This window comes from Cinclus cinclus, chromosome 5 (genome assembly GCF_963662255.1).
Source record: "Cinclus cinclus chromosome 5, bCinCin1.1, whole genome shotgun sequence".
NCBI classification, from domain to species: domain Eukaryota; kingdom Metazoa; phylum Chordata; class Aves; order Passeriformes; family Cinclidae; genus Cinclus; species Cinclus cinclus.
In genome coordinates this window covers 810,696-834,604 of record NC_085050.1, presented here as the reverse complement: position 1 = coordinate 834,604, position 23,909 = coordinate 810,696, and the positions used below count along the sequence as shown (strand labels likewise).

General features: G+C 56.0%; 3 protein-coding genes across 3 annotated transcripts; 2 read left to right on the top strand and 1 right to left on the bottom strand.

The window, feature by feature from the left end:
- The first annotated feature begins 8,977 nt into the window (after positions 1-8,977).
- Positions 8,978-10,166, top strand: LOC134044658 (homeobox protein not2-like). The gene is made up of 2 exons (XM_062493973.1): positions 8,978-9,178; positions 10,008-10,166. The coding sequence occupies exons 1-2, from the start codon at positions 9,047-9,049 to the stop codon at positions 10,164-10,166; spliced, it is 291 nt and encodes a 96-aa protein (XP_062349957.1). The 5' UTR covers positions 8,978-9,046.
- A 3,759-nt stretch (positions 10,167-13,925) lies between these two features.
- Positions 13,926-19,209, top strand: SMYD5 (SMYD family member 5). The gene is made up of 13 exons (XM_062493301.1): positions 13,926-13,991; positions 14,166-14,274; positions 14,889-15,028; positions 15,226-15,347; positions 15,992-16,061; positions 16,219-16,323; positions 16,763-16,825; positions 16,995-17,065; positions 17,343-17,449; positions 17,693-17,749; positions 18,114-18,208; positions 18,470-18,540; positions 19,047-19,209. Exons 1-13 carry the CDS (start codon positions 13,926-13,928, stop codon positions 19,183-19,185), a joined length of 1,215 nt encoding a protein of 404 aa, XP_062349285.1. The 3' UTR covers positions 19,186-19,209.
- A 1,627-nt stretch (positions 19,210-20,836) lies between these two features.
- On the bottom strand, positions 20,837-23,742 carry PRADC1 (protease associated domain containing 1). Its single transcript, XM_062493218.1, has 5 exons — positions 23,685-23,742; positions 22,708-22,808; positions 22,306-22,415; positions 21,503-21,670; positions 20,837-21,255 (listed from the first exon to the last, which is right to left on the bottom strand). The coding sequence occupies exons 1-5, from the start codon at positions 23,740-23,742 to the stop codon at positions 21,135-21,137; spliced, it is 558 nt and encodes a 185-aa protein (XP_062349202.1). The 3' UTR covers positions 20,837-21,134.
- Between the last annotated feature and the right edge of the window lie 167 nt (positions 23,743-23,909).

The following is a 23,909-nucleotide window of genomic DNA, read 5'->3' as shown; positions in this document are numbered from 1 at the left end:
AAATAAGAGAGCCCCGATGCGGTGGGATGAGCTCGGGGATGCTGATGGAAAGTGTGGGACTGCCGGGCAGACAAAACTCTTCCCAACTCTGCTAAAAGCTCGCCCTGGGGGTTACCGGGCTGTGAAGCTGCAGTGCCTCAGTTTCCCCCGCCGCAGGAGCCGGGAGGGCGCACGGGGCCCGGGCCGGCTCTGCCCCCTCCCGTCCCGCACCCCCGCCGGGATCCGAGCTGGATCCGAGCCTCGGACCGGCCCATCCTTCCCCCCACCCCATCTCTATTGATTTAATAAGATGGAGAGGAATTACGGGGCCGGAGCATTGGAATAATGAAAGATGAACAAAGGGGCAGCGCTAGCAAAGATGCTGCCAGCTTTTAATGATGAGGCCGGGCAGATCCCCCGCCAGTTGTCCCTTTGGAGCGGCGATTAAGAACATACTGTTATTGTTAAGGCCGAGAGATAAATCCCTGCACCGTTTCTGATGTGATCAGCCGGGGCTTCTCCCTACAATTTGTGATCCTATTGTGGACGGTGTTTGCCCTGGGCAAGGAGAGTCTGGGAACCACTTATGAACCATCCTTTGGTCATTAGTCTCCTCATTAGGAGACAACAATGTGGGGGAAAAAAAGATAATTGAAGGGAGCAGCGGGCTGATGGTGCACTCAGGCCCGGCCCAGCGCTGCCTCAATGCTTAGTTTGTTTATAATTCCCAATTAATTTTAAATGCGCAGGTTTGGGACGCTCTCGACACCTGGAACTGCAATCCGTGCGGGAAGGGGCTGGGGGGCTGTGCGTGACGGGAGGAGCACGGAGCATCTCGGGTATAAATTGATTTTTGGGGGGCTCTCCCAGGCTTTGCTGCCAGCTGGATGTAGCCCCATGGAATCACGGAATTCCAGCCTTGGAAGAGGCTTTTAAAGGTCATCCAGCCCGATCACCATGCGGACCCAGCTCACGCACTCCAGGCGGCAGCGAAGGGTGAGGGCGGAGGGTGCAGCTCGTCCCACACCCTCATTCCACAGCTGGCTGAGATATGGGGCCAGATGTGGCATCCAGGAGTGCGACACGTCAGGAACGAGCCCGCTGGGAGCAGGGATAGCCCCCCGAGGAAAAGCTGGGGCAGAATCCAGTCCTGGCTCCGGGGACTGCCCTCGGCTCCTGCCTGGACATGCCCGGGTGATGAATCAGCCCCTGCCCCCGGGAGGAGGAGGAGGAGGAGGAGGAGAGGGAAAAGCCCTAATTCCTCAGGATGCTCGATATTATCAAGTGCTAATGAGGCCTGGATGGGGCTGAGGTGCTTTGCAGGCCATTATCCCAAATTAACCTGACAATGAAGCCGGGGAGCGGTGTCTGAAGGGCGGCTCGGGTGTGTATTGGTGTCTGGGCTGGGGACTGGGGGCTGCTGTCCCCTGCCTCCCCCCGGAGCACACACCGAGGGCTCTGGGGTTTGCGGGGGCAATTGTGCGTTGGTGAACGCAGAATCATGGAATGGCTGGGGCTGGAAGGGACCTTGAGAACCATCTGGTGCCATCCCCTGTCACGGGCAGGGACACATTCCACCGTGCCAGGCTGCTCCAAGCCCTGTCCAGCCTGGCCTGGGACATGTGGAGTCAGCTCCTGGGGAGGTTTGACAGGCAGGAGACAAAACGAGGTGACAAGGATGGAGGGAAGGGCACAGACCCCTCTCCAGGCCAGCGTTTGGGATTATGTTCTCCTGTGAAACTGCCACGTCCCCAAATTGTCCCTGTCCTTCCCATGCTGGACTGACCCCGGGCTCTGCCAGGGTCCTTTGGGGGTGGCCTTGCCCTTGTCACCTGGAACCCGGGCTCTCCTTGCTCCCATCCTCACCCAGTCTGGGGCTGCTGGTGGGACCCTGCGAGGTGCTGAGGATCCACAAGGTGACTTGGATCCTCCTGCAACAGGAGAGATGGGATTTACCAGGAGCACTGAACACCAGCCCCGTGTTCTGCAGCTCCCCGGGGCTGGCTGAGGGTGACAAAGCGGAGGCAGGGTCACTTGGCACCCACAGCCAGAGGAATTTATCTTTTCTAGGCGTTACAGTGGAGGAATAGGAACACATCCATTATCCTCCTTGGAAAAAACCCGTGCTCCTCTTCCCACTGCAAATAGAGATCCCTGTTCCCCTCTCCTAGAGGATTCAGTGGGATCAGGTTTGGGAAAGGGGTAAATCACCAGCCCAAGGAGCCGTGGGGTTCCAGAACATTCCTAATTGCCCATTGATGGTTCATAGATTATTATTTATTGTCACTTTGGATTAGCACAGGAGAAACCTTCCCAAAAATCTGACACCCGGTGCTCAGAATGCCATTTGTAAGGCAATTTTCATTAAAAGACACGAGCTCGGGGTTTCAGCCCCCTCAGGCAGTTATTCCAAAGAGCAGGAGCGCTGGGAGCCTGGATCATGCTCTCCCTGAGCGCAGGAGATGTTTCCCCGCCGGCAGGAGGACTCACCCCCTGGATTACACAAGCACCAAATCCCCGTCACGTTTTCACGTGTGCTTGCTGTGGGTTTGGGGAAATTTCCGCCGCCCCTTTCTCCCCGCTGGGAAGGGTTTGGGGCTGGGAGAGGGATGGAAATGGAGCCGGGCTCTGCTCACCGAGAGGCGAGGTGTGAAATTTCTCATGGGCAAACAAGTGAGAGCCGCGGGGTGCCCAGAAGAAGGGGGACAGAAAAGATGAAGGGGGGGGGGGGGAATGAGGAGGAGAAAAAGCAGCAGCCAGGGAGGAACAAAAATCCCTAAAGCATCAACCTGGATTGAAGAGTGGGGCGTTTTCTATGGGGGGATTGTAAAATGCGCTCTCTCTTTCCCCTTGGCAGGGGGGAAAAGGGCCCCCCCTCTATCTGATAGTCATTAGCATCAATTAGCCCCGTTTGAAGTAGGCAACATCTTTGTCTCTTTGCAAAAAAAGAAATAAAAAAACCTTTCAGGGAGCCCATAATAACATCTGGAGCAGGAGAGGCTGAACTCGAGTTCCCCACTTTCATCTCTTGTCGAGGGACTTGGAATGTTAATGCAGCCTCATTCTTTAATGGAGTTATCAGGAAATGCTTTTCACCTCCTTCCCTTTGCTCAGGGGGGATGTTTACAAAGGGCTGGGGGCTGTTTTCGGGGGGCTTTTGGGTTGTTGTTTTGTTGTTGGGATTTTTTTTTTACCCCTTCCCTAAGAAACTCCCCATAAGAGATTCTGCCTCCCCTCCTTCCCCTTTTATTTTCTACACTCTTGAAAAACAAAACAGGAATAAAATATAATGAATAGGATATAGCGAATAAAATAAAATAAATTAAATAACCATCACCAGGAGACCAAAGAGGATCAGATCCCATCCTTTCACGTCCTCTCTCTGGAGGGGCTGGGGTGGGAAGCTGGAGCTGGTGTGCCAGGGGAGGTCGGGGGTCCCGGCCAAAGCCCCCCTCCCTGCCTGGCTGCTGGGTGCTACATTTCCCAAGTCATTACCAGCGGGTGAAAATTTCCAGCTTTCCCACCAAACTGCATTAGCTGAGCACACAGCACTAATGGGAAACAGGACGGGTCGTTAGGCAGCGGCTGCGGCTGACCTGGAGAAGCTGGAGGGAGAAGTCAGCTGGGGTTTGGCAGGTGGTGCGTCTGTCTGTCTGTCCCAGCGGCTCCCTGTCCGTCCCAGTGGATCCCTGTCCATCCCAGCAGCTCCCTGTCCATCCCAGCAGCTCCCTGTCCGTCCCAACAGCTCCCTGTCCATCCCGACAGATCCCTGTCCATCCCGACAGATCCCTGTCCATCCTGACAGATCCCTGTCCGTCCCAGCAGCTCCCTGTCCATCCCAACAGCTCCCTGTCCGTCCCAACAGCTCCCTGTCCATCCTGACAGATCCCTGTCCATCCCAGCGACTCCCTGTCCGTCCCAGTGGATCCCTGTCCATCCCAGTGGCTCCCTGTCCATCCCAGTGGCTGCCTGTCCATCCTGACAGATCCCTGTCCATCCCAGCAGCTCCCTGTCCATCCTGACTCCTGTCCATCTGTCTGTCCACCCATCCTGCCAGGGAGATCCGTCAGCATCCCTGCCCTGCCTGCAGCTCACCCATACAACCTCAACACAGAGGTTTAAAGGTTCCCTCTAAGAACTGCAGAGCTCCAACATCGCTTTCCCTGGGAATCACAGCAGCAGTCAGGATTTATCATAAAGAGCAAAAATCATTAATTTATTTAATAATCTTCCAATAACCCTAAACCTCATCTAATGACACCTGTGTTCAATCCCACACATCCTCTGTGCCAGCAAAGCCAGGAGCTGTGAATCTCCAAGGACGTTTTTTTCCCCAAGCTGACTTTTTTGGGGGGAGAGGCTTCAGCACTTGCCCAGCTTTGAACGTGTGATTCCAATTAAAGCCGTGGTTCCACAGCAGCGGGATCAGAGCTGCCTGTTTGGATAAGGAGCAATAAAGCAGCAGCTGTATTTATTCACTTATTTGGAAGCTGCTGGGGAGGACAGGATGCTAAGAGGCAGAAAAAAAAAAGTGTTTTAAAGGCAAACTTCAGGGACTCTTTTGTCTCCTGTGGGCATCCTCCTCCCTGAGGATCCTGTAGCCATCACCAGGGTGCTTCCTCGTGAGCAGGATAATCCTGCCTGTGTATTCCCATCTGCTTTGAAATGCTCAAAAATACAGAGATTTTTATAGTTATTTCTACGGATTGTGCAGGGAAAAGAAACTTCAAATGGCACAAATCCCTGTTTAAGGCAGGATTTACTAGATATGGCCCGTGAGCCTGTGCATGCAGGGATGGTTAATGCCAGGTTATTAAACCACAGGGGATTTTTGCTCTGTGTTATTAACCTGGAGACTCCAGGATTTCTCTGTGTTTGCACACACCTGAGTGAATTTCCAGTGAAAATTTGGAGGGATTTGAGCAGGAATCCCACTTGGGAGAGGTGTCTGTGCCATCCACAACTTCCCATAAGCCCACGTGGGTGTCACACAGGGATGGCACCAGTTCCATTCCCAGAGCACGGCCACCTCGGATCCTGTGCGAGCTCCCGAGGTGCTTGTCCCATATCCCAGATGTTCCAACACATGCTGGCACACCTGGACAGGTACAGGCACGTTCCCCTTGGCACCCTGGGGTCTGTAGCCATGCCCTGAGGAGCGTGGTCAGGGGACGGTGTGGGGGCTCCTGTGAGGCCTGGGGACGTCAGGGAGTTCAGGAATGGGACTGAGGGACACTCTTGATGTGGGGAAGGAATCGGCGCTGCTGTGAGGTGTCCACTGGGAAGGAGGCGAGGTGTTGTTTGGGATGGCTGAGGAAGGAACAGGTGTTGGTGTAGGGGTCCATGAGGAAGGAGCCATTATCCATGGGACACCTTGGGGAAGGAGGGAGTGTCAGTGTGGTGGTCCATGGGCAAAGAGCACGTGTCATTGTAGGGGAAGGTACCGGGCAGGTGACACTGGAGCTGACAGCAAGGAAAGAGGGGAGTCCAGGGGGTGCCAGGGTGGAGGGAGCGGTGTCTGTGGGAGTGCTGACATGGAATGTGGGGTGACTGTGGGGCTGTCCATGGAGAACAGGGGATCCACGGGGTGGAAGCAGGGGATCCATGGGGGTGTGAAAGCAGGGGATCCATGGGGTGGAAGCAGGGGATCCATGGGGGTGTGAAAGCAGGGGATCCATGGGGGTGTGGAAGCAGGGGATCCATGGGATGGAAGCGGGGGATCCATGGTGTGCTGGTGTCAGAGGAAGGATGTCCATGGAGGAGCTTGAGCGTAAGGAGGATTTCCACAGGAGTGTGGGAGTGCGGGGAAGAAGATGTACCAGTGTGGAAACTGGGGGGTCTTTGGGAATGTTGATAGGGAAGCTGGGATGGCAGTGGGGAAGCAGGGGTGACTGTGAGGTGTCGGTAGAGAAGCAGGGGTGTTAGTTGAGAAGCTGAAATATTGGTGGGGAAGCAGGGGGGTGTGTGGGGTGTCGGTGAGGGAGCAGGGGGGACGGCGGGGTGTCCTTAGGGAAGCAGGGGGGTGTGTGGGGTGTCGGTGAGGGAACAGGGGGGACCGTGGGCAGCCAGCGGGGTGTGTGCAGCCCCCGCCCTCCCTCCCCGCCGCTGCTTTGCATAGGAGCTCGGCTGCCCCCGGCCACCCCCGCCCTCCATATAAGCGGTCGGGCCAGCGGTGGCCCACACCGGCCCGGCCATGCTGCAGAGCCCGGCGCGCCCCCGGCCCGGGCCGCCGCCCCCCAAGACCCCGTTCCACATCGAAGCGCTGCTCGCCCGGGAGCCGCCCCGCCGCTGCCCCGCCGCCTCCGGCGGCCCCGGGCCGGCGGCCCCGCGCTGGCCCCCGGCGGGACCCGCGCCCGCCCCCGCAGCGCTCCCGGCTGCGCCCCCGGCCCCGGGGCTGGGGTCGCTGCCCGCAGCCTGGGGCTGGGGCTGGGGCTGGCCCGCTGCAGGTGAGCGGGCTCCGGCCGGGCGGGGAGCGGGGATGCCGCGCACGGGGTGGGAAATAAGGGGGGGGGTCGGGTCACCCCGAGCCGCTCGGATCCCCGCTGGAAGGGAGGAACATCGCTGGAGCAGCCCCGGGCTGGAGCGCTGGGCTTGGGACAGGGACGAGGGAGAGGGAAAACTTTCCGTAGGGCTTTTTCTCTCTGTGAGCGATCGGTATAGCGAGACCAAAAATGAACGTTTTATGTGTTTTTTTTTGTTTATTTTATATATGTATATATATATCGAGTTTTTAACACCCCTGATGTCTCTGAACGCTCTGATAAAGAAAGAGCCGGTAGTTGATTCCTAAACATGCTACGGGATTTTACTAATCCATCATTCAGTCCCCAGTCCAGAAACGGTGCAGAATATCCAAGCTCGCAGTTTGCGTTAGAGATGGAGCCAAAAGTTCGGAATAGGTTCAGTAGTGCTAAAGTGACAGAACTAAAAAGAGCATTCCAGTGCCCGGGCTAGTGGAGGTTGGCAGTGGATGATCTTTAAGGACCTTTCCAACTCAAAGCAGTCTGCGATTCCATGAGATTTTACGGGTGACTTTACACACACTGGCATTTATTTCACCTTTCATATATCAAGAAGGCACTTCACTGCCAGACTTTTAATCAAAAACCTGCTGTAATTTCCCAAAGCCTCCCTCCCAAAATTAATTTCTTAACCTCTGCTGCTGTGTGGGTCCCTCTTCTCCCAAATTTGCCTTTACCCCTCTCTCAATTTCTCCTTCCCTGCAACTTTTCACTCACAGAAGTGAAACTGCCAAGTGTTTTGCAGCACGTGGCACTCAAAACTTCCTATTTTTAGTACAGGAGCATCTAAGGAAAAATGTTTTTGTTGATCCGTGGGTAAAATTTACACCGTGGGGATGGATGGTACTGCCTGATCTGTCAGGTTCTGTTTTCACTGGAACTTTTTAAGGACAACGAACGACCAAGTCATTTTAACAAAGTGTCTCTATTCAGAGTATTTTTCTTGAAATTAAGTCTTCCTTTTCAGCATTCAGAGCATGATCTTGCTGTAGTCCAGGCAAACCCTGGAGCCAGGCCTATGTGTATAAGGAATTCCAGCTTTGATCCTGATGCTACAATATTCAGATTTCCTGTTCTTCTATTAAGTACTTAGCACAACTATTTAAATTATTATTTCCTTCATGAGACAGCATCTGCAGAATTGTGTTAATCTTTGTATTATATCAAACATCCAGGTATGAAAACGCAGTTAAACAATGTGCAGAGCGATTTCCACTCAGCATTTCATGTTGGAAATTACACTTGCTATTATTCCAGTGTTAAAATAGAAACAAAAAGTGATGGGTGAAAAGATTTTAATGATGAAAATAGTTTTAAGTGCAATTACAGCTGTTAAGCTGTCAGGTCTCTGTCCCACAAATCCTTAAACATACGCAGAACTTGCACACAATTAATGAAAATAAGTAGGTCAAGGTGCCGGTTTGTGCCTGGAGAATGTGACAAGATCAGTCATTAAAGGAGAGCTAAGTAGCAGGTGTGAATGGGGATCATTATGTGCAATATTTCCATAAAAGCTAGAGAAACCTGGTTTGCCACAATATTTTGGGACAGCAGAGATGGGGACCATTACTGGCCGGATCCAGCCGGTGCATTCGGTGCTTTGCACGTGGAAAATCCCGCTGGTTGTAATTAGTAGATTATGTACATTATAGATTAACGGCACCAGCGCTGCCCTTCCTTGGCTCCTAAACCCTTCAGGCTGTGCTGTGAGCCCCGGAGGAGCTCTGCAGCGCAATCACCTGGGCATGGAATCACAGAGCTTGGGCTGGGAAGGGATTTCCGAGGAACAACCGCTCTGCAGCGAGCAGGGACATCAGCTGGATGGGGAGGACCAGGGGCTGAGGAAGGGGAGACCTGCTCTCAGCCAGAGATTGTATTGTATGATTGTTGGATTGTATGTTAATTTGTGCTAATTACGGTTATCCTCGGGCCACAGCCAGAGAGGAGACAGGTCAGACACACTTGTTAATCCTGCTAAATCCTCAGCGCCCCCTGGGAACTTCATGGGGAACAGAGGTGCAGGATGTGGTCCTGCATGACAGCTGGATCCTGGACACTGAGCTCGTGTGCCAAGGCAAGGAGAAAAGCAGGGGCTAGTCTGAGGTAAACTCCCCCAGACTTTGAACATCCGTGATTTGAGGGTTCTTGAGACAGAGGTGGGATTTTTGTGTTCTGCAGCTCTTGATGCAATTTATTATCCTGTTTCAAAGGTCAATCCTGCCCACCTCACTGAGCGCTAATTTCTTTGGGTCTGCCTGCATGTCCAGGACTGTCCTTGGTGCACCCTGAGGGTTGAAACTATAAAACAGGCCCTCAAAAGTTCTTCTGCTCCAGCTTTTCATGGGAAAAGGAGCCTAGATGAGATTATCTGGGTAGGGACAGGACAGGGACATCCCTGCTGGGTTTGGTGCTACTTTCTCCCAGCTCTTTCAGTGCAGACCCCTTGAATTTTTGCTGCTTTCTCAATAGGTCTGGAGTTGTCTCACTGTGTCGGGACCAACTCGCTGGGTCCCGCTGGGCCTTGGAGATCAGGAGGGCCATGCAAGATGAAGAGAGTCCGCACAGTGTTCAAACCAGAGCAGCTGGAGAGGCTGGAGCAGGAGTTCCTCAAGCAGCAGTACATGGTGGGCACGGAGAGGGTGGACCTGGCTGCAACTCTGCATCTCACAGAGACTCAGGTAAGGGATGTGGAACTGATCCTGGGGCTGCTCTGTGCTGATGTTCCCACTGCTCTGTGCTGATGTTCCCACTGCTCTGTGCTGATGTTCCCATTGGGAAAAGTGGTGGTGGGAGGAGGACACAGTGCAAAGTGACCTGTGGGACACCCTGCTGCCAAGTGACATTGAAGAGATGTGCCTGGAGTTTGGATGGTTTCTGGATAAGGTTTCTGAATCCATGAAGTGGAACAAAAAGAGCACAACCCTGTGGTGCTTTAGAGTTGGAGCTGGGATGGTTGCCCTGTCTGCATTGTTACATCCTCTGGAGACTGTTTCAAGTGTCCTTTTATGACACTGGATAGAATTCTTTCCCTGCTCTGCCCTGTGAGTTCCTGCTCGTCCCACAGTAAACTGCTTGTTTAATATGGAAAAAAGGAGCCAGGCAATCTTCCACAGTGGGATCTAAATTCAGCTGGGAAAAAGGGAGAGCAAAACAAGGCCAGTTCTGGGGGGGGACAAGGGATAGTTCTTGGGGGTCTTGTCATGCCCTGTGGCAGCTGCAGTCCTCGGGATGGGTTCAGGGGCTCCTTAGGGAGCTGCTTCCTTCACATCCCTGGCCAGACCCTTCTCAGTGTAGCTGCATCCCCCTCTCCCCTGATCCTTTCCCATCACTTCTCTGCCCTCTGTAGTTTCACCTCCTCCTGTTCTCATTCACTATTCCCTGAGGGAATAATGCACATCCCCTTTTAAGGAGCTCTGCTTTTTGGGGATATCCCCCTCAGAAGCACGTGGCATTGGAAAAGGGCTCCTGGAACCCTTGGATTAAGCTGTTGTGCCACTTCCCGTGCAGGTCAAAGTCTGGTTCCAGAACCGGAGGATCAAGTGGAGGAAGCAGAGCATGGAGCAGAAGGCAGCAAAGCTCTCACAGTTCAGGGTGATCCAGCCTGTGAGTGCTGACTCCACGGACAGCAAGGACCACGAGGAGGACACCGTGGATGTGGAGCTTTGAACAGCCGAGGAGATTGGGCTGGTTTTTGATGCTTGGGGACGTTTCTGTGCTGCTTTGGTCCAAGAGAGACTGATCTCAGAGCTGGAGCTACAGGATTCAACTTCAGCTGGAAGGAATCCCTGAAATTCTTTGGCTGCTGCTTGATAGCCACATGCTGTAATTCCTGGGGCTTCATCACTTGATGGCAGGTGATCTCCTGTTTTCTCATGAAGCACCAGGACACACAAAGAGTTTCCAGCAGAGAGGCTGGGGTGACAATCAGGGTGTCTCTGGTGCTGGGGTGAAAAATCAGAGAGTGATTCTTATGTTGGGGTGACAATCTGCTGGTTTCTCTGGTGTGGGGGGACAGTCAGAAAGTGTCTCTGGTGCTGGGGTAGCAATCAGAGGGTGACTTTGATGTTGGGGTGACAATCAGGGTGTCTCTGGTGCTGGGGTAACAACCAGAGGGTGACTTTGATGTTGGGGTGACAATCAGGGTGTCTCTGGTGCTGGGGTAACAACCAGAGGGTGACATTGATGCTGGGGTGACAATCAGGGTGTCTTTGGTGCTGGAGTAACAACCAGAGGGTGACTTTGATGTTGGGGTGACAATCAGGGTGTCTCTGGTGCTGGGGTAACAACCAGAGGGTGACATTGATGCTGGGGTGACAATCAGGGTGTCTTTGGTGCTGGAGTAACAACCAGAGGGTGACTTTGATGCTGGGGTGACAATCAGGGTGTCTCTGGTGCTGGGGTAACAACCAGAGGGTGACATTGATGCTGGGGTGACAATCAGGGTGTCTTTGGTGCTGGAGTAACAACCAGAGGGTGACTTTGATGCTGGGGTGACAATCAGGGTGTCTCTGGTGCTGGGCAGGCAATGGGATGCTGTCTCTGATGGTGCTGAGCACAAGCGTATTTAAAACCAGGGACATTTACGTTACGGGTGTTTGTGTGCTCCAAGGAGGAGGGAGGAGAATCTCCCTGATCACTTTTCCTTCTTAACTCAACTCCCACGTTCGATGCTCAGGTCAATCACAACCCAAACACCCCCAAACGGGGCAGCCCTTTGCTCCCACCCACAGACTCCTGCGATGCCACGAGCAGGGGCTGGTGCTGCCCTGGAGCACAAGTGCCTCCTCCTGCCAGCGCCTGGCTGTATCTGTGCCTTTTCCATGGCTCCGCACGCCTGGGTTGGGCGCTGGGCTGTCTGTCCCCCGGCACTGCAGTCCTAGCCCGGGGAGGGTGTGTGTGCCGGGGTGTGATGCTGCAGGGAGCAGCCCCGGCGCCGGCTGAGGCGCAGGGCTGGAGGCTGCAGTAAAAACCAGCTCCCAACACCTCTGCTGTTGCGACGGGCCCCCTGCCCCGCGGCCAGATGTGCCCCAGATGTGCCGTTCTGGCCCAGACTGCAGCTGCTCTGTTCTCTCCTCATTATCCGCGCAGCTGCCCTGGGACACAGCACATCTGTAGCAGCCCGATGCAGTTGACAGCTGGATTTTTGGGGGTGGGGAGGGCTTTGGGGGGCCGGGACTGAGGACTCAGACCATCACCTAGCCTTCCTGCAGCTGCCCAGGGCAGCAGCCACCACGGCCCATCAGCTCAGGATAATTTATTCTGCCTCTTTCTGACCTAGAACACTGTATATCACTTTACTCTTATATTGTTATTTATAGAATTTTTTTGCCTTAATACATGTCACTTATTTATTTGCTTTGTCTCTTGATAAAAATCGAGTTAATTTTAAAAAGAGAGATGGAATGACTGTAGAAAAAAAAAACAGATGGAAAAATTTCCAAGTACTCACTTTAATTTTCAATTGAAATTAGTAACAGAAAAAAAAACCCAAACCAAAACAAAATAACTCCAAACAAACAAAAACCAAAAAAACAAACAAAAAAAACCCCCAAACCTCAAAAAACCCCACAAAGAAACCAAATGTATTTTTCATCCTTCTCAAAAGAGTTTGAGGGGATTTTTCTTAATAAACTATTCTGGACAAAATATATACTAAAGATTTTTTTTTTTCAATTGATTGATGACCTCATATCAAAGTAGATGAAGGGAGTTACTATCTCTGGGCTGGCTCCTGCAGAGATAAAACTACATTTTCAGTAAGAGCAATCATGCCTGGTGAGTATGGGGGGCTCAGGCTCCTGGAGAACAAGAACCTGTGTTCCATCTGCAGGTGGATGTGGCAAAACCTTCTCTGCAGCTCCTGATCTGCCAGCCTGAGGGGCTGGAGCATGCCCAGGGAAGGGAATGGAGCTGGGAAAGGGGCTGGAGAATTCCTGAGGTAGATGGGAAAGGGCTCAGCCTGGAGAAAAGGAGGCTCAGGGGGGATCCTGTGGCTCTGCACAACTCCCTGACAGGAGGGGACAGCCAGGGGGATTTGGGATCTGCTCCCAGGAACAGGGACAGGAGGAGAGGAATCACAGAATCACTGAGGCTGGAAAATCCCTCCAAGGTCACCAAATCCCAGCTGTGCCCAGTGCCCACCTTGTCCCCATCCCAGGGCACTGAGTGCCACATCCAGGTGTTCCTGGGACACCTCCAGGGATGGACACTCCAACCCTCCCTGGGCAGCCCCTGCCAGTGCCCATTCCACACCTTTCCATGGAGAAATCCCTGAGGAAATGGCCTCAGGTTGTGACAGGGGAGGCTTATATTGGGTGTCAGGGAAAAATTATTCACAGGAAGGGGTGCCCAGCCCTGGCACAGCTGCAGGGGTGGGGTCCCCATCCCTGGAGCGATTTGAAAGCTGTGTGAACGTGGCATTTGGGGACATGGCTCAGTAGTGGCCTTGGCAGTGCTGGGGACATTGGACTCGTTTGTCCTAGAGGGCTTTCCCCACATCACTATCCCATGAATCGCCGAGGATGTAACGGCAGCACGAATCCCACCTGTGCCTTGTCCGGATTGTCCCTGCCACGGGCACGGTGCGACGGATCCGGGCCGTGCTGGATCCCGGAGCACGACCAGCGAACGCGGCTCCGCTCGTCCCCCGTGCCCCGGCCGGCTGGCCGGAGCGGTGACCACGCTGTGGACGGCGGACATCGCTGCCCCGGCCGGGGAGGTGACAGCTCCAGCCTCGTCACCCGCTGCGGTGTCCCCGCCGCGAGCCCGCAGTGACATCTAGCGACACCGAAAGGCTCCCGAAGCCCCGGGCGCGGAACCGTCCCCAGCTCCCAGCCCCGCTCCCCGCAGCGCCGGGAGTTAGTAAATACCGCCAAACGCGCGTTTCCGTGCACTGTGGGCTGTGCGGACCTCCAGGCAGGAGGTAGCGAGGGCCGAGCGGCCGCAGTAGCGTGTTTTGAAGGCTTTTTCGGGGCAAGGCGAGGCACTTTCGGGGCCGCGGGGCAGCGGGCGATGCCTCCTGTCTGCATGAGGGGACGCCTCGAGTGAGGGGGAGCTTGTGCTCTGACAGGGCTGGGACGGCGGTTCCTCTACCATTAAATAACTGACTGGGGAGAGACAGCCAACTCCTGGACGATTTGGGGTGGCAACGGGAGCGCCGCGGCCGGGTTTCGGTGTGTTTTTGGAGTGTTTCGGGGTGTTTTTGGAGTGGTTGTGGGTGTTTTCAGACGCTGGCGGGGGGCTGTGGAAGGGGGGCCAAGATGGCGGCCGGGCCCCGCGCACCCCGCGGCTGAGGGGGCGATGGCGAGAGCGGGGCCCTGAGGGGTGCAGGGGGCGGGAGCGGAGGAGGAGGAGGAAGAGGAGGAGGAGGAGGAAGAGGAAGAGGCGCTGCCCGGCGGGTCAGGGCGGGGAAGTCGCCGCCCGAAGATGGCGGCCGCGGCGGGGCCACACGCCGGGGCTGCGGCGGAGGCGCGGTTCATCAGCAGCGCCAAGGTGAGCAGCCCGCGGTCTCCTCTCCGTGAGGATCCCGCCCTTGCCGCCCAGCTTGGGGCGCTGAGGGAGTAGAAACCCGCAGGGTCCCCTCGGCATGGAGGGATCCCCTTCCCTCAGCGCCCGGCTATGACTCGGCTTCGGGCGCGTCCCTGACCCGCGGTTGTCCCTCGGCAGGGAAAGGGCTTGTTCGCCACCAAAAACATCCGCAAAGGGGAAACTGTCTTCGTGGAGAGGCCGGTGGTGTCATCCCAGTTCCTCTGGAATGCCCTGTACAACTACCGAGGTGAGCAGCTGGCGCTGGTGGCGTGTCCCCATCCCTGCCACCTGTCCCCATCCCTGCCACCTGTCCCCGTGGGGTGACCGCGGGGCCCCAGAGGAGCTGCCCGGTACCAGGGCAAGGGTTTGGGTTTGTCGGAGCGCCTCTCTCAAGGTGGTCCTGCTGCCTTTTCTGCTTCTGTACTAAACTGTTGACAAGCTCAGGTGTCATCTGAGGCATGGTGACTTCTGTCAGCTCTGGAGGAATGTGCCGGGTGCCACCCTAGAATCTTGGAATGTGTTGGGTTGGGTGGGAAGGGGCCTTAAAGATCGTATTCCACCCCTGCCATGGGCAGGGACACCTTGTCCTAGCCCAGGTTGCTCCAAGCCCCATCCCTTTGTTCCTCTCTGATGTTGGTACCAGTTGTGTGGCAACACAAATGGTTCTTGCCCTGGGTTCTGGCCCCTTTCCTTTCTGAAGGCTTTCCTGTGGCATCCATCCCATCCCATCCCATCCCATCCCATCCCATCCCATCCCATCCCATCCCATCCCATCCCATCCCATCCCATCCCATCCCATCCCATCCCATCCCATCCCATCCCTCCATCACCCATCCTTCCATCCCTCCTGTCTCCCCACAGCCTGTGATCACTGCCTGCGGGCTCTGGAGACAGCAGAGGAGAACGCTCAGCGCCTGCTGGGGAAGAGCTCTCTGGTGCTGCCTCACCCTGAGCAGTGCAGCATCAGGAAGGACCTGCACCAGCAGTGTCCCCGCTGCCAGGTACGGCACTGCCAGGAGGGACCGTGCTCTTCTTGGGATCGCTGGGTCCTTTCCATCCAGCTAGGCTCTTGTGCTGTCTGGCTTTCCAAAGAGCCAGGGCTCTGCTGCTCAGGGAGGGGGCACAGCTGGCTCGGCTGGATCTGGGAGCCTCTTTCCCTGCTGCCACGGCCAGTGCCAGCGCTGTCCCCTCGCTCTAGGTGACGTACTGCAGTGCAGAATGCAGGCAGGCAGCTCTGGAGCAGTACCACCAGGTCCTCTGCCTCGGCCCGTCCCGGGATGACCCCACGCACCCCCTGAACAAGCTGCAGGAGGCATGGAGGTAGGGCCTGGCCTGCCTGCTGCTCCACGGGCAAGGGAGGTGGCTCTCCTGGGCTGGCCCCTTGCTTTGCATCCCTGCACAAGGTGGCTGAAGGTTGGGGATGGCCGTGGGACGCTGCCCAGCTCTTCCTCCTGGTTGGGTGTTGTGATGTTGGCTTCCCAAAGGTTGTCACACGTGGCTGATTGGATGAGGATAACACGCCTTATCGCACTCCAAATTTTTCTCCCTCTAAAGAGCTACAGAGCGTTGAGCTGCACACCCCTCACTCCTGTGGTTTTATGGTGCTCCTGCAGATTTCCATCCTCTGGGAGATCCTCCTTGTAGCATCCCATGGGTCTGTTTCTGTCCCTGCTTTCAAAAAAATAATGGTCCTGGAAGAGATAAGCAACATCCCTGACCCAAATTTTGTCCGAAACCTCAGCAGAGTGAGCAGGATGGAAGGGGATTGTTTGTATGGTTGGAGCAGGAAGGTGGGTGCAGTGTGGACCCCCACACAGCGATGCTGCACTGACCACTGTGGTGTGATGGGTCAGTGCAGGCCTGACCACACCTATGGGAACTGCCTCTGCCTGCCTCCAGCTTTTCATTCCCATGCCAGCGCTGATCCCTGATCTTCCCGTCTCTTCTCCATTTGAATCCTACAGAAACATGCATTACCCCCCAGAGACTTCAAGCATCATGCTGATGGCCAGGATGGTTGCCACCATCAAACAGGTACAGCGGGTGGTTTTGTTATCCCACTGTGGATCTTATTCTCAAGGCTTTGTTTCCTTGGCCTGGCTTTCTCAGCGTTTATTTTGACAATCCTCTCTCTCTGGGCTGGGGAGGAAAGTGCTCTTGGTGCAATGCCTCTGCTTGATTCTTCTGTCAGGCTAAAGACAAGGAGTGGTGGATCAAGGCCTTCTCCCAGTTCTGCAGCAAGACAGCAAATGAAGAAGAGGAGATTGTGCACAAGCTGCTGGGAGACAAATTTAAGGTAAGACCCAGCAGCTCTTGAATTCTCAAGCCTTCCTTCTCCTGCCTGTGTCTATGAGCCCAAAGATGCAACAGCCTCATTACAGCAGGGGTAGGAAACACTGGAAACTCCAGGCTTAAAGGGAGGGCCCTGACAGTGAGGAGGTGGTTGCTTGGTGGGTTTTGGCCTTGTGATGCTCCCATGGAATATGCTGCTCCTTGCTGTGAGGGAGATGTTCCTGCTGTGGGCTGGGACAGTGTGATTTGTAGCTGCTGTGTAAGTGGCTTTTGCTGCTAAAACGGGTGGATTTCAGAGCTGTGAGGGCAGCAGCCTCCAGCCTTGCAGGGCAGGCTGAGGAGCCCGAGTCCTTCCAGAGCCTCTGGCCTGTGCTGGGTTGAGCCTCAGCGTGGGCTGACACCCACAGCACCTCCCACCCTGACCTGCTGCTGTGTCCTGCCAGGGCCAGCTGGAGCTGCTGCGCTTGCTCTTCACCGAAGCCCTTTACGACGAATATCTCAGCAGGGTGAGTGGATCTGCCTCCCAGACAGCCCAGGAGCATTGGCCAGGGCTTCCCCTGGGGCTCTGCTTGTTCTTTGCTTCCCCAAAGCTCCCTGTGGCATTTGAAGCGTTGCAGAGCGAGGTGCTCCTGCAGCCTGGCCTGGACTCAGTTCCTTTTCCTCTCCCTTCTGCAGTGGTTCACTCCAGAAGGCTTTCGGTCCCTGTTTGCCCTCGTTGGGACCAATGGCCAAGGCATAGGAACCAGGTAATGGGGCTTTGGGGGTGCTCCTTGCAGGGCACTGGAGATGTGGAATGTGAATGGCTGGGTTTAGGAGATGAGGAGGGAGTGGCAGACTTAAAAACTTCATCCTGGCTGTGTCCAACCTTTTCACATACCTCTGCCATGGCTTGGCTGCTCAGAGCCACCTTGGATCCTCTGTGTGAGGTCCCACAATGTGCTAACATCATTGTGGGACTATAAAAAATGTCCTGCTGTTCCTGACAGCCCTGTGGGACTGTGACAGTGTCCCCTGTTCCCTCAGCTCCCTGAGCCAGTGGGTGCACGCGTGCGATGCTCTGGATCTGCCCTTGCTGCAGCGGGAGGAGCTGGATGCCTTCATTGACCAGCTCTACAAGGACATTGAGAAGGGTGAGGCTCTGTGGGAGTGCAGGGGCAGGACAGGGAGCCTCAATGAATCTTGGGCACGTGGATATTTGTCCTCCATCCCATCCCAGTGGGAGGGAAAGGCTCTTGGGAAACCACCCTGCAGCCCCTGGCCACAGAGCAGTGCTGGCTGTGGGTGTTCCATGTTTGTGGACATTCCTTCGTGCTTGTGTGTGGGAGAGCTGGGATGGACCATTCAAAGCTCTAACCCCTCTGTCTGTGCTGCAGAGTCGGGAGAGTTCCTCAACTGCGAGGGATCGGGGCTCTATGTGCTGCAGAGCTGCTGTAAGTAACACAAGGACTGTGAGGAAAAGCAGTAGTGAGGAGGGAAATGTCCTGTGCTAGGCTGGCTCACCTCTTCCTCTGGAGAAAGGGCTTTGTGCTTGCCATCTGTGGGATGGGATGGGATGGGATGGGATGGGATGGGATGGGATGGGATGGGATGGGATGGGATGGGATGGGATGGGATGGGATGGGATGGGATGGGATGGGATGGGATGGGATGGATGTGAAGGGTACTGCTCTCTCAGTGTCCCCTGACACCTTGCCCAGCTGTGGAATCGTCCAAGTCCTGCCTTGGATGCACTCAGATGTGATGTGCTCCCAGGAGCCACTTAGGCATTTAGCAAAGAGATTGTATTGCCTGTAGGTAACCACAGCTGCATCCCCAATGCTGAGACGTCCTTCCCAGAAAACAACTTCCTCCTGCATCTCACTGCTCTGGAGGACATCGAGGCAGGAGAGGTGAGACAGCAGGGCCTGGGTGGACCTGAGGTGACATCACACCTTGGCATTGTCCCTGTGTCCCCTACATCCTCCATGGGCCCCAGCCCCGAATCCTCCTGTGTCCTGCATCATCTTGGCAGAGGAACTCAATCCCCATCCCGTGTAGGGGCTGCCAGACCCCATGTTTCTGCCTGATTCTGAGAGGGACTGGGACAAATCCTGCTGCTTTGGGGTCATGGGAGGAGATTCTGAGCCCAAGCCGTTTCTGTTTGCTGACAGGAAATCTGCATCAGTTACTTAGATTGCTGTCAGAGGGAGCGGAGCAGACACAGCCGCAACAAGATACTCAGGTAGGGGCTGCCTGAGGGTACCTGGGGGGGAACTCACATCCCCTGGCACCCCAACCAGTCCATCGGGGCTGTGCGTGCATTGGGGTGTGGCTGTGCACAGGCTGCTCTGAACTTCAGTGGGCTCATGGCAGGGGGTGTGCGCAGCACGTGGTGTTCCTGGTACTTCCAGCTCCTTGTAATGTGTTACAGCCTTGGGGAACAAAGGGATTTGGGGTCCCCGCCGTCCCTGCAGGCCTACACCCGCAGACTCTGTCCCTCAAGGGTAGAGGTTCCTGCTGGGGGTCACTGTCCCCCTGTCCCATCACCCCTGTGGTGCTGAGAAATCCCCCTCTCCACCCAGGATACCTTTACTCACCTGTGCCAGCAGGATGGGATCCCCAAACTCCTCTGGGTCTGACGCATTTAACCCCTTCCTGGCTGTTGTGTTCCCCCTGCCCTGCCCTGCAGCAGTGCGGGATTGTACCTGTCTCAACACCAACCTGTGTCTCCTGGCTGCCCACCTGCAGGGAGAACTACTTGTTTACCTGCTCGTGTCCCAAGTGCCTCGCACAAGCCGACGATGCCGATGTGACATCGGATGAGGAGGAGGAGGGCGAAGGAGAGACGGACGATGCGGAGCTGGAGGATGAGATGACTGATGTGTGATCCTGGCCCCCAGCGAGAGGAGAAGAGGGGAGGGACAGGATGGGAAGGGCCTGGAGGTTCCTCCAAGAGGCAGCAGCTTTAATACTAGAACAGGGTTGTGTTGTGGGGTTGGGTGGGCACCATGTGCTGGAGGTGCTGGAGGCAGACCCTGCTCCCACCTGTCCGTGTTGTCCCTGTGTGTGTGTGTGTGTGTGTGTGTGTGTGTGTGTGTGTGTGTCAGGCTGTCCCTGTCCTCCCTGTGACGACAAGCTGTGAGCCAGTGGCCCTCCACCACATCCCAGTTTCCTGCAGGGTGGCTGGTACTTGCAGGTGAGGCTGGAGGAGAGTGGGATCCAGCCAGCCCCTGGGACACCATGCTGGTCACCTGTGAGGTCACTCTGCTGTGTCTGTGCAGGATGTGGATATGGAGGAGTTTGTCCTTCCCACCCTGCAGGGACGAGGGGAATGTGTGTGTGTGTGTGTCTGTGCACGAGGGTACTATTTAATGTCTATATTAGCACTATCTACACACTATGGACCCAGGGCCCTTATATATGCTCCATTCCATGCCTTGGCCAGCAGTGAGGGGCAAGGAGGATCTTGTAGGGGACACCTTGGAGGGTGGCCCAGAGCTGGAGTTCAGCAGGGAGAGCAGAGCTGACCCTGCAGACCCTTCCCAGCTCTGCCCATCCTTCCCATGACACAGAACCGTGGGCAGTGACTGCAGGACAGTTTGGGGATGGAGAATGGCCAGGAGCTGACACGGGCTGTGGCGTCATCCCAAATCCAGAAGACATTTTGGGTTTTGCAGGGAGGGAGGCCGTGGGACGAGGAGGTGCCTGTGCCGGAGTGGCCATGCCTGGGGATGCAGCGTGTGCTGGGTGTGTGCTGGCTGTTTCCCTGCTCCCAGTGATGCCACATGGAGATGTGCCAGTGCAGTGGCCCCTCAGCTGTCCCCTTGTCATCCATCCCATGCTGTCACCCTGAAGGCCACAGCATGCTGCAGTGTCCCTGTGTGCAGACCATGCTGGAGGGACAGCACGGCCCCAAGTGATGGACAGGCAGCAGGTCAGGGATGCACCTGGGGTTATTTACTACTTCCATGGATTTTGGGGAGCTGTTGTCCTGCTGCTGTGTCCATGGCAGCTGCACTGTGGGACCGAGTGTGGCACTGCTGTGACACTGCCATCACTGCCAGCCCTGCCTCCTGCTGCTTGTCCCCAGCCGTCCTGGGGCCACATCCCCTTCAGTGTTCCTAATAAACCAAGAGTGGTGACAGCTGGGGAGCTGTGCTTTGTATTGGTGGGTGCTGAGTGTAGAGAGGGCTGTGACCCAGGGGCTGGTCCTGTGGGGACACCGGTCTGGGGGTAAGGGAACAGATCCCTGTGCAAGTGTGGGCTCTGGATTTGTGACCAGCCCACCCTTGGGGACAGCTGCTGGAGGCTGTGCTGTCCCGAGGCTCTGACTAAGCCCTACCCCAGCTGCAGGAGGTACTTTGAGAATTTTACTAGGAAAGAATTTGGGGATGAGATTTATCCCTTCATCCGCTGGCTGCTGGAAATAAAAGAGAAACTTCCCTTTCTCTAAAACTTACTCAGACTTCATTAGCTCAGACAAAAATATACAGACATCAGGTGAGTGCTGCTGGTACAGACCAAGCCTGTATCACTCTCCCCCCAGCCCTGCATCCCTCCAAATCAGCAGCACAAGGTCCAGCGTTCTCTGGGGAGGGCTGGCCTGCTCTGGGCCCTCACCTCCCTCGCACACAGTCACAGCTCAGTGCCAGGCTCAAGGTTCCCCCTGGCATTGGTGTTTGCCCTCCGCCACACCGGTGCCAGCAGAAAGATCTCCTTGTCGCCGAATCCAGCGGGATCTCCGGAGCATGTTGGGATCCTTTCCTCAAACCTGGTCCTTAGGGCAAGATCCTGGGATCCACCAGGAAGTCCTCGATCTGCCACAGCCTTTTGTTGCTACCAGAAGGTCCAAGGGGGCTGCATCATTTCGTAGGTGGGAATGCTGGTGACGTTGACAGGAATGGAGATGACGGCCCAGGGGAGCCCGTGCTGCTCCAGGGAGCGCCTGATCATGTACCTGCAGGGAGGGAGGGGCGACCGTTCCCAAGCTGCCAGGGCTGGGACAGCAGAGCCACACCGAGCACAAACCACAGCCCAGCTCAAACCCTGCCCAGCAACCGGGACCGAAACCGTGCAAAATGCGGCTCCCAAAGCCCGGCAGGGCCAGGCTGACCGCTGGGACCTCCCTGTTGTGAGGGACAAGGCTGTCACTCGGCCGTGGCGGTGAGCTGTGCCAGCCCTGGGAAGGCAGCCCGGGCACGTACCCGTCCCTGCCCAGCAGGAAGAGCGCGGGGATGTCGGCCGTGCGCCGGGAGCTGTCCTGGATCATCTCGATGTAGAAGCTGTCGTTGTCGTAGGCGTTGTCAGCGATGATCACGGCCCGCCCGCCGTGCTCCTGGATCACTCGCGTCTTGGACAGGAAGGAGCAGCCCCTGGGGCACACACACCACTCCGTGACCAACCCCTGGTGGCCACAGGTAGCTCCAAAGCTTGCACTCCGGTAGTGCCAGAGCTTGTCTGGAGACACCCAAACTAGGGATTGTCTCCCTGATTCCACACCTCCTCTAAACCCCGCTGCTCTGAGTCTGTATTTTAGGCACAAGCCACCCATGCTCCTAAAAATATAGGAAAGAAAATCTTTGAAGGGTTTGGGTAGGAAGAGACCTTAAAGCTCATCCAGTTCCATCCCTGCTGTGGCAGGGACACCTTCCACCATCCCACAGCGCTCCAAACCCCAGTGTCCAACCTGGCCTTGGACACCTCCAGGGATATGGGGCATCCAGAATTTCTTTGGGCAACCTGTGCCAGGACCTCACCACCCCCACAGAGAAGAGTTCCTTCCTACTGTCTAATCTAAACCTACTCTGTCAATCTGAACCCACGCAGTGTTTTTTTTCTACCTTACCACAGGCTAAAAAATACAAGATGCAATTCTCCAGTGTAGGAACACTCTGACATTTACCAGGTTTATCTACGTGGGGAAAGCCACAGGAAGAATCTGGAGGTGATGGGGAGATGTGGCCAGGGCTCCCTTCCTGCCCAGCAGTTCCCACGTTGCCAGACTTACCCTCTCTCCACCAAGGCGATCTGGTCCTGGATGAAGACCCCATTGTTCAGCTCTCCACAGGCCTCCGGGGGATCCGCAGGCACCAGGTGGATCTGGTCGTACCTTGTGTTCTCCGAGGAGACAGCCAGGGGTGAGCCAGGGGGGACTGGAACTGCTCCCCCTCCCCAGCCACCCCACACCCTGCTCATCCCCGTGGGGGCTGCTTTGGGGGAGATTTTGGGCTCCCAGGTACACAGTCAGCCCTGGGGCCAATCCCTGCCTCAGGAATCCTGCTGAGACCAAGGATGCTTGTGGAAGAGCAATGAGCTCTATTTTAATCAAAACTCCAAATCACTGAGTCTCACCAAGGAGCAGTATTGGGATGGAGGGACACAAACGACAAATTCAGTTTTTAACACTTACAAACACGCCACCAAAATCCTTGGCTGGGGTGGCAGTGAAGATGTAGCGGATGTCTCCGGGGCTCAGCACTTGGAAGTACAAATATTCATGGATGCGCAAACCTGGGGGTGAAAGGACAGAGCTGAGAGGCAGGGGGAACTAAAGGCAAAATCCCTGAAAAAGGGAAAGTCTCAGTTATCACTTCTGAATCATGGGGGAGAGAACATGCCCTTCAGCAATGCCAAATCCTGGCTGGACCCAGGACCCAAAATGCCCCAAAGGTTTTGGGGCATTCCAAGGGCAGACATGGCAATTCCCAGGGGCTGAGAGGGGATGGGGGTGGGATTGGGGTGCTCCAGGGGAAGGGGAAAATGCTGCTGGACCACGGAGAGGAGAGGGGTGACAGGCACCCAGACTGAGGGAACAGAGGGGAAACACACCGGGATCACAAGGCACCAAGGGGAAATGCACTTGGATTAGGATGCAGCCGGAAATGCAGCAGAGCTGGGGTGCAGTGATGGGAAATGTACCTGAGCACAGGGCCTGGAAGGGAAATCCAAGAGGAAATACTGCTGGATTGGGGTGCTGGGTGGGGAAATGCAACTAGGTCGAGGGGCACAGAGGGAATTGCTCCAGGACTGGGATGCAGGAAAGGAAATTAATCCAGATTGGGATGCAGGAGGCGAAATACACCCGGATCGGGATGGGGGAGGGGAAACGCAATGAGCTGGAGGAGCACCGAGGGGAAATAACCCGTACTCCAATACGGGTACAGGAGATGAACGGGGCTGGGAGGGAGAATACACCGGGACGGAGACACGGGAGGTGAACCGCAACGGGGCCGGGAGGGGAAATGCACGGGATCACGGTGCGCCAAGCGGGGAGGAGGCCGGCCCGGAATGTTTGGGTCCGTGCGGGCTCCGGGTCGTTGCGGCGCGGGCCCGGCCGCTGTCCCAGCTCCGTCCCTCCCTCCGTCCGTCCCCCTGTCCCTCACTCACCGCGGCCCGGGCAGCAGCAGACGCAGAGCCAGAGCCAGAGCCAGAGCCAGAGCAGCATGGCTGCGCCGCGCCCCGCCCACCGGCCCGACCCACGCTTTCCATTGGCTCACCATCTCACCGCTCTCCTTTCTATTGGTCGATTTCTCCATCAATCACGGGCGAGGCGGCGCGGGCAGCTCGCTGTCACCGCGCCGTCCGCTGCCAAATACAGCTCTATTACATTTC

Bases quoted from the DNA above. Each gene is read 5' to 3' on its own strand.
- LOC134044658 (XM_062493973.1), top strand. From the start codon at position 9,047: ATGAAGAGAGTCCGCACAGTGTTCAAACCAGAGCAGCTGGAGAGGCTG. The intron at 9,179-10,007 runs GTAAGGGATGTG...CTTCCCGTGCAG, and splicing joins TGCATCTCACAGAGACTCAG to GTCAAAGTCTGGTTCCAGAA.
- SMYD5 (XM_062493301.1), top strand. From the start codon at position 13,926: ATGGCGGCCGCGGCGGGGCCACACGCCGGGGCTGCGGCGGAGGCGCGG. The intron at 15,029-15,225 runs GTACGGCACTGC...CCCTCGCTCTAG, and splicing joins AGCAGTGTCCCCGCTGCCAG to GTGACGTACTGCAGTGCAGA. The intron at 17,450-17,692 runs GTGAGGCTCTGT...TCTGTGCTGCAG, and splicing joins CTACAAGGACATTGAGAAGG to AGTCGGGAGAGTTCCTCAAC.
- PRADC1 (XM_062493218.1), bottom strand. From the start codon at position 23,742: ATGCTGCTCTGGCTCTGGCTCTGGCTCTGGCTCTGCGTCTGCTGCTGC. The intron at 22,809-23,684 runs GTGAGTGAGGGA...TTTCACCCCCAG, and splicing joins CTGCTGCTGCCCGGGCCGCG to GTTTGCGCATCCATGAATAT. The intron at 22,416-22,707 runs GTAAGTGTTAAA...GTCTCCTCGGAG, and splicing joins AGGATTTTGGTGGCGTGTTT to AACACAAGGTACGACCAGAT.